Source organism: Sus scrofa, chromosome 1, assembly GCF_054392235.1.
Source record: "Sus scrofa isolate SSC_HxYL_T2T_F1_AM1 chromosome 1, Sscrofa_HxYL_maternal_Yorkshire_Landrace_v2.0, whole genome shotgun sequence".
Lineage (NCBI taxonomy): Eukaryota > Metazoa > Chordata > Mammalia > Artiodactyla > Suidae > Sus > Sus scrofa.
In genome coordinates, this window is record NC_139383.1 from 39,464,673 (window position 1) to 39,483,841 (window position 19,169).

At 36.4% G+C, this 19,169-nt stretch overlaps 1 protein-coding gene across 50 annotated transcripts in view; it reads left to right on the forward strand.

The window, feature by feature from the left end:
* TRDN (triadin) overlaps positions 1-19,169 on the forward strand; it is a 386,488-nt gene that overhangs the window by 258,270 nt on the left and 109,049 nt on the right. For 35 of the 50 annotated variants that reach the window (XM_021088731.2, XM_084957647.1, XM_084957684.1 and 32 more), the window contains one exon: positions 2,470-2,517. In XM_021088731.2, the coding sequence (XP_020944390.2) occupies positions 2,470-2,517 (48 nt within the window). Of the gene's footprint in view, positions 1-2,460; positions 2,518-19,169 lie in introns of all 50 variants that reach the window. The other 15 variants (XM_084957615.1, XM_084957622.1, XM_084957696.1 and 12 more) reach the window with 1 other exon arrangement.

The window sequence follows — 19,169 nt, forward strand, 5'->3', positions numbered from 1 at the left end:
ATGATTTAACCATGGATCATTTAAATATATGTTTGGTTAGAAGAAAAGTGAGGACATGAGGAAGAGCTGGAGCATTTTTGAGAAACTGGTCAGATCAAAGGAATGAAAGTATTGATGAGGTCAGGAACTATATAGAGGAGGTTCTTGAGTGAATGAATTATGATGGAAGAGTGATGCCAGGGAATAGAAATTTTGAAATCAAAGTCTTGGCAGCAAAGGAAAAGTCCAAGAGTATGTTGGTAATGTTGATCAGAGAATCAGGGTCTCCAGTTTTCGACAAGTGAGGTGGTCACAGAAATGAGAGATCATGTGGAATGGACTCCATCTATAAGTGACTAAGTGACTCCCAATCCTGGATAAATATTAGCATATCTTGGCAGGCTTACATATAGACAAATAGCCAGGCTTATTCTAGACTCATTAATTTAGAATCTTGAAGATCTAGAGTCAATTCCAGATTGGCATTGAGAGTGGTTCTTTTTTTTTTTTTTTTTTTTTTTTTTGGCTGCACCTTTGGCAAATGGAAGTTCCCAGGCCTGGGATAGAACCAGTGCCCCAGCAGCAACCTGAGCTGCTGCATAGACAATGCTGGATCCTTAACTCGCTGCACCACAGCAGGAACTCCAAGAGTGGTTCTTATGAAAAGTCAATGTAGTCTTAGTGGAGAGACACAAACATAAGGTTGGTTAATGACAACAATAATGCAGAATAGAGCCAAGTGCAGCCTGACAACCTAGATTTCAGAAGAACTGGGATTTGGAGGAAGCAAGGAGATAATAATCTATCAGAAGTAATAAGAAGTAAGGAGAAGTTATACAAAGCATTTATTACCCTAGTGAAAAATAATTAAATATGCATAACTTCTAGACACTTTGGTAGGTAGGGGATGGAAAATAATAAACTTTCTACATTTTAGAAGACTATTTGTAGGGGATGTAATGTCCTTGGAGAAAAAGATAGAGTTTGGTTAAAGGAAGAAAGTAAAGTGCACATTTTGAGAAGACGCTGAGGATATAGGGATGTGTGCTTTGAAAGAGAGATGACACAGTGGAGGACTTTGGGAAAGAGCCTGCTTTTAGTAGAGATATGAAGCCAGATAGACTCTATTTTCTGCTGGAAACCTAGACTCATGGTGTTACTTGAGGTGAGCAAGACTGGAGATTCCAAGGGGATTAATCCCCTTTGTGTCTTAGGGGAATTGTGGTCATTAGCTTCCAAAATATGGCCAGGACCAGCACCCTAAGCATCATCTGGGAACCAGTTAGAAATACAAATTCTCAGGGTGTGCCCCAGACCTACTGAATCAGGCCCAGTGTCTGTGTTTAAACAGCCCTCCTGGGTGACCTTAATGCATCAAGATTGAGAACCTCTGGTCTAAAAAGTCTTTTCCTCAAAGCTATGGAACAGCCAGGCATATGCTTAGTTCTGGAGCTCAGGGTTTTGAAACAGCCTGGAGAAAAGAGTATTTACATGATTTCTTGCCTGGGATCAAACTGTGAAGCCTGTGGTATCCAACATTGTGGAATTAAAACCTGGAAGCATTATGGTCTCCCATCTTCTGACTCTCTCATAGCCCAAGATCAGTGGCACCTTGGGAGGGCAGGGAAGTATGAAGACCTCTGTTTTTTGCTTGTTCCTAGAGCTTCAGCTAAGTATATATGAGTAACAGGAACATATGCAGTTACTAATAATAAAAATACAGGAGTGAAAGGGCAACAGCCTCGAATAATAAAAAGTAAATAAAATGAGTAAATAATCTTTGTAAAAGTTTACCAGCATGTTGTCATTTTCCAATTTTCCTTTGGATCGAAGAACACTTCAACTTTAGCCTTGATTTGATGTCTAACATTTTGCACTAGGACCAGGATTTCAGATTATATTTTCAGGAGAGGTCTCCTATATTCCACACTAGATTTTTCAGAGAAACTCCAAGAAAGCATTTTGGCCTTTTAAATTCTTTTTTTTCCCCCCTCTCTCTCAAAGCAATATTCAAGTGGAATTTTCTATAACATCATTGCTAGTATTTTATAATATAAAGTGAATCGATTGAGGTCAAATACGGCTTGCCACCCCCACAGTTAAAGGCTAGACAAACAAAGGCTTTCAAGTGCTCTTCCCATGACTCATGCATCATTTAAGATTTGACTATAAATTAATAAAGTAGTATTCCAGTGTAATTTTGGAATAAGCTGCCTTATTTTATGGTTATTATTTATATAATCATAAAATTTAATAACACCAGAGTTGTATCATGGAAGAAAATTTCTGCTTTGTTATTTAAGAAAGTTCATTAATTTAAAAAAATACAGGCACATTAGAATGTGGTTTTCTCTGCTGCTTGCTTTGCTCTCAGATGCCACATACATTTTATTCTCTGGGCAGTTTTTCTTGTCGGAGTTAGAATAGTAGAAAATATTGACCTGGCATGTCTGATAGCCATTTCTTGTTCTTTAATATCTGAATTCACAGAAACTGAACGAGCCAAAGAAGAGGTTGGTGCTGCCTCAACTAAAAAAGGTAAATGCAGCTTAAAGGAAAAGATATGACTATAACTTCTTTATGCTAAGGTTTCTCACTTAATGTATTGTTTAGTGCTTATAGTAGAGCTCTATTGATTTTACTCTTTCACTGATGTGGAAACAAATTCAGCTTGCACGGGATTTGAGGTATCTATGTTAACAAGGCTTTTGCGCTCTAATGCCAATAGTTTTACTCATTTGAAGCCATAAAGAAAAACTAGTAATTATAGTCTAATTGTAAGTTACTTTTGAAAAAATTGAAGAAATGAAGCTCTTTAAGTTCAATAGGATCCCAGTCATCTGGAGAACATTCAAATTCAGTACATTGATTTATAAGGTTAGGCTGTGAACAAATAAAACTTTGAACAGTGAACAATTTTCATGTTGTGCAAAAGAGTATCAAATCAGAAAATGTGTTCCTTGGGACCTTCATTTGGGGACATTGTGCTCCAAGAAGCATGTTAGGAAGTTTGGAATTTAAGTTTTCAAAACTATTCCTCTTGTCATGTCTAATTGGAAGAAACTGTTTTTGTGAATATTGACTCCTCTTAGTAGACACTCTGAAGAATATGTTTAAGAACATTAATGTATGTTAAAAATAATCAATGATAGAAAATTTACATATTCTCTATTCAAAATAAACGAACAATTTTGAAACTTGTGATTGTGATTTACAGACAGAAATGAAATTAGTAATGTTTCCAATATCTTTGGAAGAATCTCAAAATAGAGGTTAACAAACCTATCCTCAGCATGCACACTCACACACACATACACACACATACATACAAACAATATGCATACCCTTTCGCATAAACTCCACTAAAGTGGCGTAAAATTTTTCTCTTAAAAAACTCTCTAAACTGCATATGCTTTATATAAAGACAATATATGTCATAACTATAGGGAAACACAAAATATTTCTCCACCCCAAAAGTATATATGGGTATAAATTAATAGCAACTTATATATTAGTTAATAAATTAGAGTATAAATTAATATATTAATTATATAAATTAATGTATAAATTAGTATACATATATGTTTAATGAAAGAAAAAAGTAAATAAAGGATGCTTAAAGGAAAATAAAAATTGTACTGTAAGGTAATACTTAATTAGAAGCAATTGAATTAATGAAATTAATAGGTGCCCTTTTTCAAACAGCTCTATTTTTCATTCTGAATTTCTAGTAGATAGGCATTAAATCTGTTTTTTAGTCAGTTGTTTCCTTAGTAACCTTATATTTGCGATGTCATTTTTGAGGTAAGTGATCACAATACATTGGTATTTTACTAGGTATAAGTTTGCCATAAGCGGCACAGCCATGAATTTATCACGTGTCCATGTTAATGTATCTCATTCTTTTATGATGTCTTATTCTGAAATCAGTTTTGTTTGCCATCGCTAAATGGAATTGCGGGTAAAGCCTGAGTATTTCAGAATGAAAAAAAAAAAGCTGTGGTATCAATGACAAGGCTAAGGTCTAAATATAGATTTAAGGGGAGTTGTAATGTAGGCATGGGTAGAGGGTACACTGATCTAGTAAGTGAATGTAAGGCCAGGACATTTATGTGTATTGAAAGCAAGAACAAAAGTGAGGCAAAATTGTGTTCAGAATCTTCAACCATGGGTAAGACTAGTGGGATGTCCAAATAGCAGTACATGGTTTTCATCTGGAATTAGTTTTCAGATACTGAGCCACAGGGAACCCTTGACTGTGAAGATAATTGGAGACAGAGTTAAAAAGAAAGATTCAGTAACTAGTAGCTGATATATGCACAGACTTTGAATCACTTAGAGCCTAGATATTTAGGGTGAAAACACAAACATACATAGTTTGGAATTTAATCAAGACCAAATGAAGTAAGCAGAGATACTGAATTAAAATCGAGCCATCAATTAGTAAACTCACTGCAATATTCAACCAAGAATGGTCCCTGAGTTTGGAGTAAGGCCAAACATTTTGGTTGGAATTAATTAGACTTGATTGCTACGCTTAGAGTGATATGAAAGAGAAATAATGTGTTTATGAAAATACACTATTGGCACTAATTACTTTGCCTCTAGTTAATCTTAAAGCTCATACCTCAATCCTTAATTTAAAGATGACTCTGCATGTTAGGTTTGCTTGCAACTATAGGATGAACAGAAACAAATATTCATTTGAAAGCTATAGTAAATATTTTGAAACTCATGTAGGGATTTACTAATTTGACAAGTTACAGATAAAAGTCAAAGGAGACCCTTCTTATATGTCAAGTAGTTTTCATATTTCTTCCCTTCTCACTGACAGTCAATCACACATGAAAATACACATTGTTTCATCAGGCCTTTAGTAAATAGCCAGTGTCTGATCTCCACAACTTGTTAGTATACTATACAAGTTGTCCACCTTTTAGTCCTTTGTAAATAAATAGAAAAAGAAAGTGATTTGGGTTTTCTCTATTTGCTTTTAGATACTGGAGACTATTTCTACATTGAGGCTTGAACTAAAAACTCTATATGCCATGTTAAGTGGAAATTCCTAAATTTCTGATTGCTTTAAAATCCTCAAAGTTAAAAAATAATTACATATATATTTATATATATGTATATTTTTTAAATGGCTGCACCTACAGCATATGGAAGTTCCCAGGCCAAGTTATGAATCTGAACCACAGCTGTGACCTACCCCACAGCTGCAGCAATGCCAGCTCCTTTTAACCCACTGTGCCAGGCCAGGGATCAAACCTGCACCTCCGCATCAACCCTAGCCATTGCAGTCATATTCTTAATCCACTGTGCTATGGCAAGAACTCCATAATTTAATATTTTAAATTAATTATAGTGTGCCTATTTATATCTGCTATAAATTATTTGAGCTAAAGCCTGTTTTTAAGTCATACTTTCTTTGGAGATACATAGTATTTAATCATCGGTTTGATAATCATCTTACTATTTTGTATTTGTTTTTATAGCTTTCAAATCATTTTCACTTTGATTCAACATATATTTATGGATCATACACTGTGTGAAAATTTAAGGAGAAATTTAAATGTTAACATTATTCTCGAACAATTTAAAATAATGAAAAACATGAATCTTTATTGTGTTGCTGAGTTGTTTGAACCTCAATTTTTGCTAATGACTGAAAGTTTTCCATAATTTTTCATGATTGAAAGCCAGAAAGGTAAAGAGATAAATACAGATAAAGTGTCATAGGACTTTAAAAATTATTCTTACCAGAGGAAAAACAAAAGATTTACTATATAAGGTGACCCTAGAGTTAAGCCTTAAATAACAGATAGAATTTTGTTATATAGTAATTAGTTGGAAAGATATCTTTGGCATAGGTAACATAGGAAGGTAAAGTGATGGGAAATTTCAGGATGTGTGTGAGGAATAATAGGAGACATTATGAATTAATACAACCTGTGCTAATAATGCTGTAAGTGGGCTGGCTTTTAAAATTGAACTCCATGGGCAGTAGGAACTCAAGGAAGAACTTTAACTATAGGGATAACATTCAGACATTTGCTTTAGGAAGGGGCAGACTAGTTGGGAAGCTTTGGCAATGATGTAAGCAATGTGTATTAGAACCGGGTATTAGTTATGAGATTGGAAAGAAGGGCTATTAGATGAACGCTATTATAGAAGTAGATTCTGTGGAGGTTGACAACTGACCAGCTTTGGAAGGGAAAAAAGCAGAAATTATTTAATGACAATAGTAAGTTTTCCAACTAGATGCTAGAAAAATATTGTTACATCATTAATGAAAATTAAGAAAAAAGATAAAAATAGTTTGAGAGAAGACAAGATTAATTTTAGACATATTTAAATTAAAGTACTGGGTTACGTGCAAGTAGTGGCTGTAAATGTCAAACCAGAGCTCCAGAGAGTGTCAAGACTGGATATACATATGTGGGTACTTTCTGTATGGGTTAATGGTGAAAACAGTAAGAATCCATGCACTTTTCTTGAGAGAGATCAGGGCTGGATGGAATGCTAGGGAACGCTTAAATTTGTGGAAAGAAGAGCAAGAAGACTCAGTGAGAAAAAGGAGGAAAAAAAAGTGACTAGAAAGATCAGAAGTTAAAAAAAAAAAAAGATGGAGTTATTCATAATGTCATAGTAACCAAAGAAAATAAACCCTTTCAGTGACAAAAGTGGTTGTCACCAAGTCATTGGATTTGTCAACTAGATAATTATTAGTGATTTTCAAAAGAGAATTTTCAGGGGAGTGGCACAACTAAAAGCTAAATGATGATAAATCGATTGAGGGAAGAGGAAGCGAAAGATACAGGCCGTGTTGCCAAAGAATGTTGGTTATGAATAAAAGGATGAATAGGGTAGTAGCTTGATGTTCTTATTTAGTCTATATTCATTTCTATTTTAATATGAGAGGCAAAATGTTTAGCCTCCTCTTTAAGATCAGCCTCTCCAGTTGTGTGCTTCTTGATTAGTCATTCATTCTGTATTGTGGCATCATCTTCTTGCTCCTATTGATTTATTTCTCATTTTGGAAATATTATTTCTCAGCTTAAAATCACTTATTTCTAGATTCTCTTATCTCGCTACCATTTTCTCTCCTCTCCTTCTTAACCAATATTCTGGATGATAGAATGTTAAGACTGCTTCTTATCTCCCACAAAGATGAGGCTTCTGTTTCTACTGCACCTCTGATACTCTGGCTAATGCTGAAGATATTATCATTGCTAAACCAATGGAACCTTTCCAGTCCTCTCATTATTAGATTTCTCAGTTGCATTTACGACTTTGTCTTTCCTCAAAGCTTCTCTAATGTTGGGTTAGCATAACAACATAATCTCCTGGTTCCCCCATATTCTATGAGCTTTATTTATGACTTCTTGGTTTTTTTTTCATTGCTTCCCCTTAATTATTAGTGTTCCCCAGATTCTGTTACTAATCCTCTGCACTTCTTATTATATACCCTCTCTGTGAAATACATGCACTTCCCAGGTTGAAGCCCTACCTTGTATCCTGAAACTCCAATTCTATGTCCTCATTTCAAGACTTCTCCAGCAAAGAGCTTCTGCCTGAAAAATTCAGGCCTATATGTTCAAATGCCCAATAAACACCTTCAAATTGAACCTGTCTTAACTTACACTCTTCATTTCCTCCTCCCAACTTGCTTTTATTATCATTGGTGAAAACCCAATCCACCCTCCAGTTCGCTAGAAATCTGGAGATGACTAATTTTCCTCTTTCTCTCCTTCACTTGATATTCAGAGAATCATCAAGTTCTGCTGATATTATCCCCTAAATATTTCTTGAATGGTGTTTCCTCCTATCCATAACTGTGAGTTCCATGTTAATTCAAGTCTTCATTATCATATGCTTGAATCCCTGTGATAACCTCACCACTGTCATGATGTCTTTATTTGTATTTCACTAATACTTATCTTATTGGAACCCCCCAACAGTAATAGTAAATTCTCAAATTCATAAAACTGACATAACACTTTCCCCAGTAATATAAAATGAAGCCTAAACTTGTTAAAATTCATGTAAGAGTCCTCCAAGAACTGGCTCCTATATCCCTTTCCAATTTCAATTCATGTGTTTGGTATGCTACAATAATACCATGTTGTTAATAATTCCAAATTTACCAGAGGTAAGATTCAGGAAAAATGATAGTAGGAAGGGATGCCCTTGTGTATATATTGAGTAGTTAGCTTTGTCTGAGAGTGATGAGAAACCTCTCTTTTCTGTCTCTTCACCCTAATATATATCCAAGGACCAGTATAGTTAAGACTTTTTCTTCCACAATCAAAGATTTATTCCATGATTTCAATCACTGACATCTGCAGGCAGTAACCCTTGAGCAGGTAGCATTACATTCTTGTAGTCTTGGAAATAATTATTTTTTGTTATGCTAAGGCTGTAGATCTATATGCCAGAAGTTTTGTATGTGTAATATAGGTGACATTTCAAACTGCACAGTATTTCCTTACCATGCCTCACTTTTTACCAGGAGTCTGACATACCCCAATTCTGTGAGTCTCACTTCCTAGTCAAGCCCTTATGACTAATGGGCATATGCTTAATGGTATTGAGGGGAAAGAAAGGAAAATTGGGTCCACCATAACATTGAGAGAAGCATAATGAAATAAGAGCCTAGAATGAGATATGTTGTATCAGCAGCATGGCAAATAAGATGTTTTCTTGTCACTCTCCTTCAATCTACAACCAGTGAAACATTAACAAGGGTGCCACTGCCCAACACATCAGGATGCCAGAGCGTTCCACGTATCTATACATTTGAAGGTGAATGGACTGAAACACCTAGAGGAAGTGGAACCAGGGAAACTGGGAGGCAGTCCCTGCAATCCTGGTCCCCTCGCTATGCAGCTGAGCCTGCAACACTAGAGAACCCAGTAGCAGTGAGGGAGGCAATGCACAAGACTCTAGCCTCCTGAAACCAGTGGTGCCTGTGGCCACAGACTGGGACTCTGTCCCTCCAGTCGTAGAGCCATCCATGACTTCAGTCTCTTATCTCCTGCCTGTAGTGGTGGAGCCTGCAAATCTGACAATACTTAACATGGCAGAGGTGTTTGCATCCCTCCCCAACTCTGTGGAGTCTACAACTCAGGAGATCCCAGACGTGGCAGAAGCACTCACCATCCTGATGCCCAGGTAGTGGTGCCAATGATAACAACAGCAGCAAAGCACAAATGACACCAGAGGCACAGCAGCAATAATGAGGGCATTGGGTGGCACCTCTGATAGAGGTGGTGGAGGATGGAAAGTGCTGACTCAAATATAACTGGAGGCAGCTCAAGTAAGAGAAACCAAAAGCTTGTGCTATAGTACCACATACAGAGAAATAAAAGAAAAGCCTTCAAATTTCTAACCTGTTGAATCCTTAGAATCAAGTGTGTGTGTGTTTGTGTGTGTGTGTGTGTGTGTGTGTGTATGTGTGTGTGTATGGCAAATCTTTACCTAAAATATAATGATGTTTGCTACTTCAAATGCACTGCAACAGGAACAAAGGAAGAACTCATCAAGCACCATTAAGAACCACAGTAATACTGTATCAGAAAAAGAAAATGGCAATTTTCCAGAAACCAAACTTAAAGTCACAGAATATTGCAATCTAAAAGATTGAAGAAACTCAATGAGCTATAAGTAGCTCAGAAAGGAGTTCAATGAGCTCAGGAATAAAATTAATGAACAGAAGGGATACTCTATCAGAGAAATTTAAATTCCAAGAAAGAACCAAATAGGAATTCTGGAACTAAAGAATTCAATAAATGACATGAAGAATGCATTAGAAAACACTGGGAAAATAGCAGATGATATGGAAGTGGTAATTAGCAAACTCTATAAAAGAAATATATAGCAATAAATCTATAAAAGATACAAAGACATCATACAAAACCATCAAACCAAAATGGCAGACAGAAATGCAAGGAAAAGAAACAAGGGTGATTTAGGGCACCCAGAAAACCAAAGATAAAATGGCAGAACTAAGTCCTCATCTGTAAGTAATTACCCTAAATGTAAATGGATTGAATTAACCAGTCAAAAGACACAGAGTGGATGGATGGATTAAAAAAATATGATCCAGCTATCCTGACTCGAGGAGACTCACCTCAGCTCTAAATATAAGCATAGACTCAAACTAAAGAGATGGAAGATAATGCTCCAAGCAAATGATAGTGAAAAAAAAAGTGTGTATATTTTGTGCTCATGGAATGGAAGAATTAATGTTGTTACAATGTCCATATTACCTATATCAATTTACAGATTCAGTGCAATCCTTATCAAAATCCCAAGGACATTTTTCACAGAGACAGAGCAATAACTTCTACATTGTATAGGGAACTGCAAAAAATCCTAAATGGCCAAAGTGATACTAAGAAAAAAGAACAAAACTGGAGATATCACATGCACTGATTTCAAACTATATTACAAAGCTATAATAGTGAAAATGGCATGATATTGCCAGAAAATAAATACATAAATGAATGGAACAGAACTGAGAGCCCAGAAAACAGCCCATACATAAGTAGAAACTTTTATTTAAAATGAGCAAAGGGATTTCCCCTCATGACTCAGCTGAAACAAATCTGACTAGTATCCATGAGGATGCAGTTTTGATCCCTGGCCGTGCTCAGTGGGTTAAGGATCTGGCATTGCTCTGAGCTGCAGTGTAAGTTGCAGACACAGCTTTGATCCAGTGTTGCTGTGGCTGTGATTCAGACCAGAAGCTACAGCTCTGATTTGACCCCTAGCCTGGGAACCTCCATATGGCATGAGTGCAGCCCTAAAAAGACAAAAAAAAAAGGGTGGGGGGGGGGAGCAAAGAACATAATAAAAAGTGCTGAAAAACCTGGAGAGCCACATGCAAAAATATGAAATTAGACTACTATCTCATACTATACCCTCAAAATGAATTCAAAGTGAATTTGTCTTGAATATAAGACCTGAAACCATACAATTCTTAGAAGAAAATATATGTAGTATGCTCTTTGACATCAGTTGTAGCAATATCTTTCAGGATATGTCCTCTCAGGCAACAAAAATAAAAGCAAAAATAAATAAATGGGACTACATAAAGCTAAAAAGCTTCTGTACAGCCAAGGGAACTATCAACAAAATGAAAATACAACCTACCCTACAGAGTAGGAGAAGATATTTGCTGATCATATATTCAGAAAGGGGTTAATATCAAAAATATATAAGGAATATTTATATATTCCTCATTAACAAAAACCAGAGAGAGGGAGGCAAGATGGCAGAAGAGTAAGAGGACATGCTCACCCTCTCCCACAAACACATCGAAAAAACACATCTACATGTAAAACAACTTTCACAGAACATCAACTGAATGCTGACAGAAGAATTTAAACCTCCAAAAATGGCAAGAAACTCTTGACATAATTGGGTATAGAACAAAAGAAAAAAGAGAGAAAGAGAGAAAATGAATCAGGATGGGACTAGCATTCCTGAGAGGGAGCTGTGGAGGAAAAGGGAACCCACACTCTGGGAAGGCAGCTAACTGATGGAAAGATCAGTTGAGTTGGAGGGACCGCCAAGATGCCAAAAAAAGTGCAGCAGCAGGTCTGAAAATGGAAAAGCAGAGTGAGAGAAGCACAGATCATCTGAACCACTGGCACAGACACGTCAGCCTGAGATGCTCGGTTGGGAGCTGGTGCTGAGACTTAGGCTCTGAGGGTCTTTGCTTCTTTTGAGAGCCCAACGACCAGACACTGACTGCTGGCCCTACCAATTGCCTCCTTCTCCCTGAAAACACTGAGCATCCTGGGGATAATACCCTGCTCACACTGAAGAAAGAGACAGCAAAGATTCAAACTCCCACACCAAAAATAAATAGTAGGCCCCCCCCAAAAAAAATTCAAAGGGGTATTCTTATACAGAAATAGACTTATAAGACTAGAGTTTGGCTTCCCCAAACTCACAGAAAAAGAAAAACACAAGCAAGATGAACAAGCTCAGAAACCATTCCCAGTTAAAGCAATGGGAGAATTCACCTAAAGCAGTCAACAATAAACAGACCCTTGCAGTCTGACAGACTTTGAGTTCAAAAGGGAGATAGAGAAAATACTGAAGGAATTAAGAGAGGATATGAACAGTAATACAGATTCCCTCAGAAAGGAACTAGAAAATATAAGGAAGAGCCAAGAAAAACTAAAAAATTCATTTTCAGAGAAGCAAACTGAGCTAAAGACAATAAAGACCAAAATGAATAATGCAGAGGAATGAATTAGTGACTTGGAAGATAGAATAATGGAAACCACCCAAACAGGACAGTAGACAGAAAACCAAATGAAAAAACATGAAAGCAATATAAAAGACCTATGGGATAATATAAAGTGGGACAATCTATGCATAATAGGAATTCAAGAAGGAGAAGAAAAAGAAAAGGGGATTGAAAATATATTGGAAGAAATTATGGCTGAAAGCTTTCCAAATCTAAAGGATACTGATATCAAGATACAGAAAGCACAGAGGGCCCCAAACAAGTTGAACCCAAACAGCCCACACCAAGATATATTATAATAAAAATAGCAAAAGTTAAAGAGAGGATTCTAAAGGCAGCAAGAGAAAAACAAAACATTAATTATAAGGGAACCCCAATAAGGCTATCAGCTGATTTCTCTACAGAAACACTACAGACCAGGAGGAAGTGGCAAAGTATATTTAAAGCACTGAAAGGAAAAAAAATTGGCAACCTAGAATACTCTATCCAGTAAGAATAACATTTAAAATAGAAGGAAAAGTAAAGAATTTCTCCAACAAATAAAAGCTAAAAGAGTACAGCAACACAAAAGCCATTGTAAAAGAAATACTGAAAGGGCTTTTCTAAATTAAAAAAAAAAACAAAAGGAAGAACTAGGATGGAGGAAACCACAGTTGTAAAGCAGTCGCTTAAATAAGCCAGCATACAGATCTAAACATAAAGATGTTATAAAAAAAAAAAAAAAGACATCAAAATCATACAATGTGGGGAAGGAAAGTAAGAAAATATATATTCTTTTTTTATTTTAACGATGTGTTTGAGCCTATATGACTATCAGGCTAAAGCAAGAAGATATAGGAAGGGGTTAACATACTTAAAAAACAGGGCAATCATGGAGTTCCCATAGTGGTGCAGTGGTTAGCGACTCCGACTAGGAACCATGAGGTTGCAGGTTTGATCCCTGGCCTTGCTCAGTGGGTTAAGGATCTGGCCTTGCTGTGATCTGTGGTATGGGTTGCAGACGCAGCTCAGATCCTGCGTGGCTGTGGCTCTGGTGTAGGCTGGCTGCTACAGCTCCAACTACACCCTAATCTGGGAACCTCCATATGCCACGGGAGTGGCTCAAGAAAAGGCAAAAAGACAAAAACAAAACAAAACAAACAGGGCAATCACAAATCAAAACCGAACATTACATTCACAAAGACTGAAAAGTACTCTAGCATAAAATAAATGGAAACCATCCAACCAAAAAAAGAAAAGAAGAGAAACATAAAATCAACTGGAAAACAAGGTTTAAAATGGCAATAAACACATATTTATCAATAATCACTTTAAGTGTCAATGGACTGAATGCTCCAATCAAAAGACACAGAGTGGCAGATTGGATAAAAAAGCAAAAATCTTCAATCTGCTGCCTATAAGAGACTCACCTAAGGTCAAAGGACACATATAGATTGAATGTGAGGTGATGGGAAAAGATATTTCATGCCAATGGACAAGACAGGAAAGCAGGACTGGCAATACTCATATCATACAATATTGACTTTAAAACGAAGGCCATAGAGAAAGACAAAGAAGGATACTATTTAATGGTTAAAGGATCCATTCAAGAAGAGCATATTACAATCGTCAATATCTATGCCCCTAATATAAGAGCACCCAGATACCTCCAACAAATACTAACAGACATAAAAAAGAGAAATCAATGGGAATACAATCATAGTAGGAGACTTTAACACCCCACTTACAACTATGGAAAGATCCTCTAGAGAGAAAATCAATAAGGCAACAGAGATCCTAAAGGACACAATAGAAAAGTTAGACTTAATTGACATTTTTAGGACATTACATCCAAAAAAGCCAGAATACACATTCTTCTCAAGTGCACATGGAACATTCTCAAGAATTGATCACATATTGGGGCACAAAGCTAACCTCAACAAATTTAAGAGTATAGAAATTATTTCAAGTATCTTCTCTGACCACAATGGCATGAAACTAGAAATCAACCACAGGAAAAGAAATGAGAAAAAACCTACTACATGGAGACTAAACAACATGCTACTAAGAAACCAATGGGTCGATGAGGAAATCAAGAAGGATATTAAAAAATACCTCAAGACAAATGATAATGAAGACACAACCACTTAAAATCTATGGAATGCCACAAAAGCAGTGCTCAGAGTGAAGTTCATAGCAATACAGGCCTGCCTCAGAAAAGAAGAAAAATCTCAAATCCACAACCTAACCCATCGCCTAAATGAATTAGAGAAAGAAGAACAAGGAAAACCTAAAGTCAGCAGAAGGAAGGAAATCAGACAGGAAGTCAGTAAAATAGAGATATAAAAAACAATAGACAAAATCAATCAAACTAAGAGCTGGTTCTTTGAAAAGGTAAACAAAGTTAACAAACCTCTGGCTAGACTCAACAAAAAGATGAGAGAAAAAATCAAATAAACAAAATCAGAATTGAAAAAGAAGTCACAACAGATACCACAGAAATAAAAAAAACCATGCAAGAATACTATGAACAATTGTATACCAACAAATTTGACAACCTAGAAGAAATGGACAACTTTCTAGAGATTTACAGCCTGCCAAAACTGAATCAAGAAATAGATCAACTGAACAGACCAATCACTAGAAATGAAATTGAAGATGTCATAAAAACACTCCCTACAAATAAAAGTCCAGGACCAGATGGCTTCACAGGTGAATTCTACCAATCATACAAAGAGGAACTTATACCCATTCTCCTTAAACTTTTCCAAAAAGATGAAGAAGAAGGAACACTCCCAAAGACATTTCTATGACACCACCATCACCCTCATTCCAAAACCAGAAAAAGATACCACCAAAAAGAAAACTATAGGCCAATGTCTTTGATGAATATAGACGCAAAAATTCTCAACAAAATCTTAGCCAACCGAATTCAACAACATACAAAAAAGTTCAGACACCATAATCAGGTGGGATTCATCCCAGGTTCACAAGGATGGTTCAACATGTGCAAATCAATCAACGTCATACACATTAACAAAAGTGAAGTCAAAAACCACATGATCATCCCAGTAGAGGTAGAAAAAGCATTTGGCAAAGTCCAACATCCATTCATGATAAAAACTCTTACCAAAGTGGGTATAGAGGGAAGATTCCTTATCATAATCAAAGCCATTTATGACAAACCCACAGCAAATATATACTCAATGGAGAAAAGCTGAAAGCCTTCCCACTAAAATCTAGAAGACAAGGATGTCCACTCTCACCACTGTTATTCAACATAGTACTGAAGTCCTAGCCATAGCAATAGACAAACAAAAGAAATAAAAGGTATCCAAATAGGAAGAGAAGAGGTAAAGCTGACACCATATGCAGATGACGTGATATGATATATAGAAAATCCTAAGGACTCAACCCAAAAACTGCTTGAGCTGATCAACAAATTCAGCAAAGTAGCAGGATATAAGATTAACATTCAGAAATCAGTCACATTTCTGTATACTAACAATGAAATATTAGAAAAGGAATACAAAAATACAATACCCTTTAAAATTGCACCCCAAAAAATCAAATACCTGGGTATACACCTGACCATGGAGGTGAAAGACTTGTTCCAAAGCAATTCTGAGGAACAAGATCCAAGCAGGAGGCATAACTCTCCCAGGCTTCAGGCAATATTACAAAGCCACAGTCATTAAGACAGTGTGGTACTGGTACCAAAACAGACAGACCAATGGAACAGAATAGAAAACCCAGAATAAACCCAGACTCCTATGGTCAATTAATTTTTGACAAAGGAGGCAAGAACATGAAATGGGAAAAAGACAGTCTTTTCAGCAAGTGTTGCTGGGAAACCTGGACAGCAAATCATTTCACACCATGTACGAAAATAAACTCAAAATGGCTGAAGGACTTAAATATAAGAAGTTCCTGTCATGGCACAGCGGAAACAAATCCGACTAGGAACCATGAGATTGTAGGTTCGATCCCTGGCCTTTCTCAGTGGGTTAAGGATCTGGCATTGCCATGAACTGTGGTGTAGGTTACAGACACAGCACAGATCCCACGTTGCTATGGCTCTGGCGTAGGCCAGTGGCTACAGCTCCAATTAGACCCCTAGCCTGGGAACCTCCATATGCCATGGATGTGGCCCTAGAAAAGGCAAAAAGACAAAAAAAAAAAAGTCCACAAATAACAAATGCTGGAGGGGTTATGGAGAAAAGGGAACCCTCCTGCACGTGGGAATGTAAACTGGTACAACCACTATGGAGAATAGTATGGAGGTACCTTAGAAAACTATACATAGAACTACCATATGACAGAGCAATCCCACTCTTGGGCACATATACAGACAAAAATTTCTTTAAAAAAGACACATGTACCCACCTGTTCATTGCAGCACTATTCACTATAGCCAAAACATGGAATCAACCTAAATGATTACTGACAGATGATTGAATTAGGAAGATGTGGTAAATATACACAATGGAATACTACTCAGCCATAAAAAAGAACGCAATAATGCCATTTGCAGAAACATGGATGGAATTAGACACTGTCATCCTAAGTAAGTCAGAAAGAGAAAGACAAATACCATATGATATCACTTATATCTGGAATCTAATGCACGACACAAATGAGCCTTTCCACAGAAAAGAAGATCATGAACTTGGCGAATAGACTTGTATTTGCCAAGCAGGAAGTGGAAGGAGTGGGATGGACTGGGAGCTTGGGGTTAATAGATGCAAACTATTGCCTTTGGAATGGATTAGCAATGAGATCCTGTTGTGTAGCACTGGAAACTCTGTCTAGTCACTTATGATGGAAAATGTAATGTGAGAAAAAGAATGTATACATGTATGTGTTAACTGGGTCACCATGCTGTACAGCAGAAGAAAAAAATAAAAAGTAAAAAAAAAAAAATCCAGAAAAACAAATTAACAAATGTGCATGGGTCCTGAATAGATATTTTTCCAAAGAAGGCATATAGGTTGCCAATGGGCAAATGAAAAGCTGTTCAACATCAGTAATTTTTAGGAAAATGAAAATTAAACCTCCAATGAGATATCACCTCAAGACTGTTAGAATGGCTGTTATCCAAATGGCAAGAAATAACAAGTATTGGTGAGGATGTAGAGAAAAGGGAACCCCAGTGCATTGCTGATGGGAATGTAAATTAGCGCAGCCACTATAGAAAATAGTATGGAGATTCCTCAAAAAATTAAAAAAGTTAAACTACCATATGGTCCATGTACCCCACTTCTTAGTATTAATGCAAATAATATGAAAACACTAATATGAAAAGATATATGCACTTGTATTTCATCACAGCATCATTTAAAATAGCCAAGGTATGGAAATAGTGTAGATCCCCATCAACACTGAGTGAATAAAGATGATGTGGTATATAGATACAGTGAGATACTACTCAGTCATAAAAATGAAACCCTGCCATTTATGACAACATCTGTGGATCTTAAAAGTATTAGGCGAAGTGAATTAAGTTAGGCAAAGAAAGGCAAATATGGTATAATGTCACTCGTATGTAGAATATAAACGCAAACAGAAAACTGAAATAAAAGAACAGACCAAACCAAAGCCAACATGTAGATATAGATACTACTGTGGTTGGGAAGGGCAGGGGAAGGTGAAATGAGTAAAAGAGATGATGGTTGATGGAAACTAATTTTTTGGTCGTGAACTTGCTGTAGTGCATACAGAAGTAGAAATATAATCTTGTATACACAAAACTTATATAGTTATTAATCAATGTTGCCTCACGAGTTCCCGTCGTGGCTCAGTGGTTAGCAAATCCGACTAGGAACCAGGAGGTTGCAGGTTCGATCCCTGGGCTTGCTCAGTGGGTTAAAAGATCCGGTGTTGCCATGAGCTGTGGTGTAGGTCGCAGATGCGGCTCAGATCCTGCATTGCTGTGGCTCTGACATAGGCCGTTGGCCAGGGCTCCGATTAGACCCCTAGCTTGGGAACCTCCATATGCCGCAGGAGCAGCCCAAGAAATGGCAAAAAGACAAAAATACATAAATGAATAAATAAAAATTAGAAAAAGATAGAATAAAAATATTTGTTATAGTAAGATATAAATACTAAAACCAATAATTTTAGTTTAAGAAAGCGTATTTTAGTATCCTTGTGATAAAAGTGAGATCGAAGTTTGATATAGGCTGGAACTTTGCAGGTAAATTAAACAACAATAAAGAAGTTCTGTAAAAAAATCTCTCCTCTTCCAGAAAATATACTAACACCAAACTATGCCTTCTATCTAACTCAGAATATTTATTATCAAGTCTCATTTTCCAACCAATACTTTTTTTTTTTCCTCTTTCAGCTGTACCCTCAGCATATGGAAGTTCCCGAGGTCAGGGATTGAATCCAAGCTATAGCTGCGACCTACACCACAGCTGAAGCAATGCTGGATCCTTAACCCTTTGCACCAGGCCAGGGATTGAACTGTGCCACTGCAAAGACAATGCCAGATCCTTAATCCACAGCACCATGGAATAAACTCCTTAACTAATACATTCAATCACCAAGCAAGTATATATTGATCACTTGCTATGACTGAAACCATGCTAGATGCTATGAGAAATATAGAAAATACATTTCTGAATATCTCATGGATCAAAGAAAAATGACAGGAATTTTGGAAATACGTTGAACTAATGTATGATGAAAATATTACATTGAAACTTGAAATGCTGCTCAACAGTTTTTATGTGAAATGTATATTTTTAAAAATATTCGTTAAAAAAGGAAGGGTGAAAAGCAAATATTTAGTAAGAAAATTTTTAAAAATTTAAGTTAAAATTTTAATTAAACCCAAAGCAAGTAGAAGGAAGAGAAATTTTAAAAAATGTAAAAGAAACTAGTGAAATAGAAATTAAATAATACAAAAGAAAAGGCAATAAGTTAAAATTAGATTCTC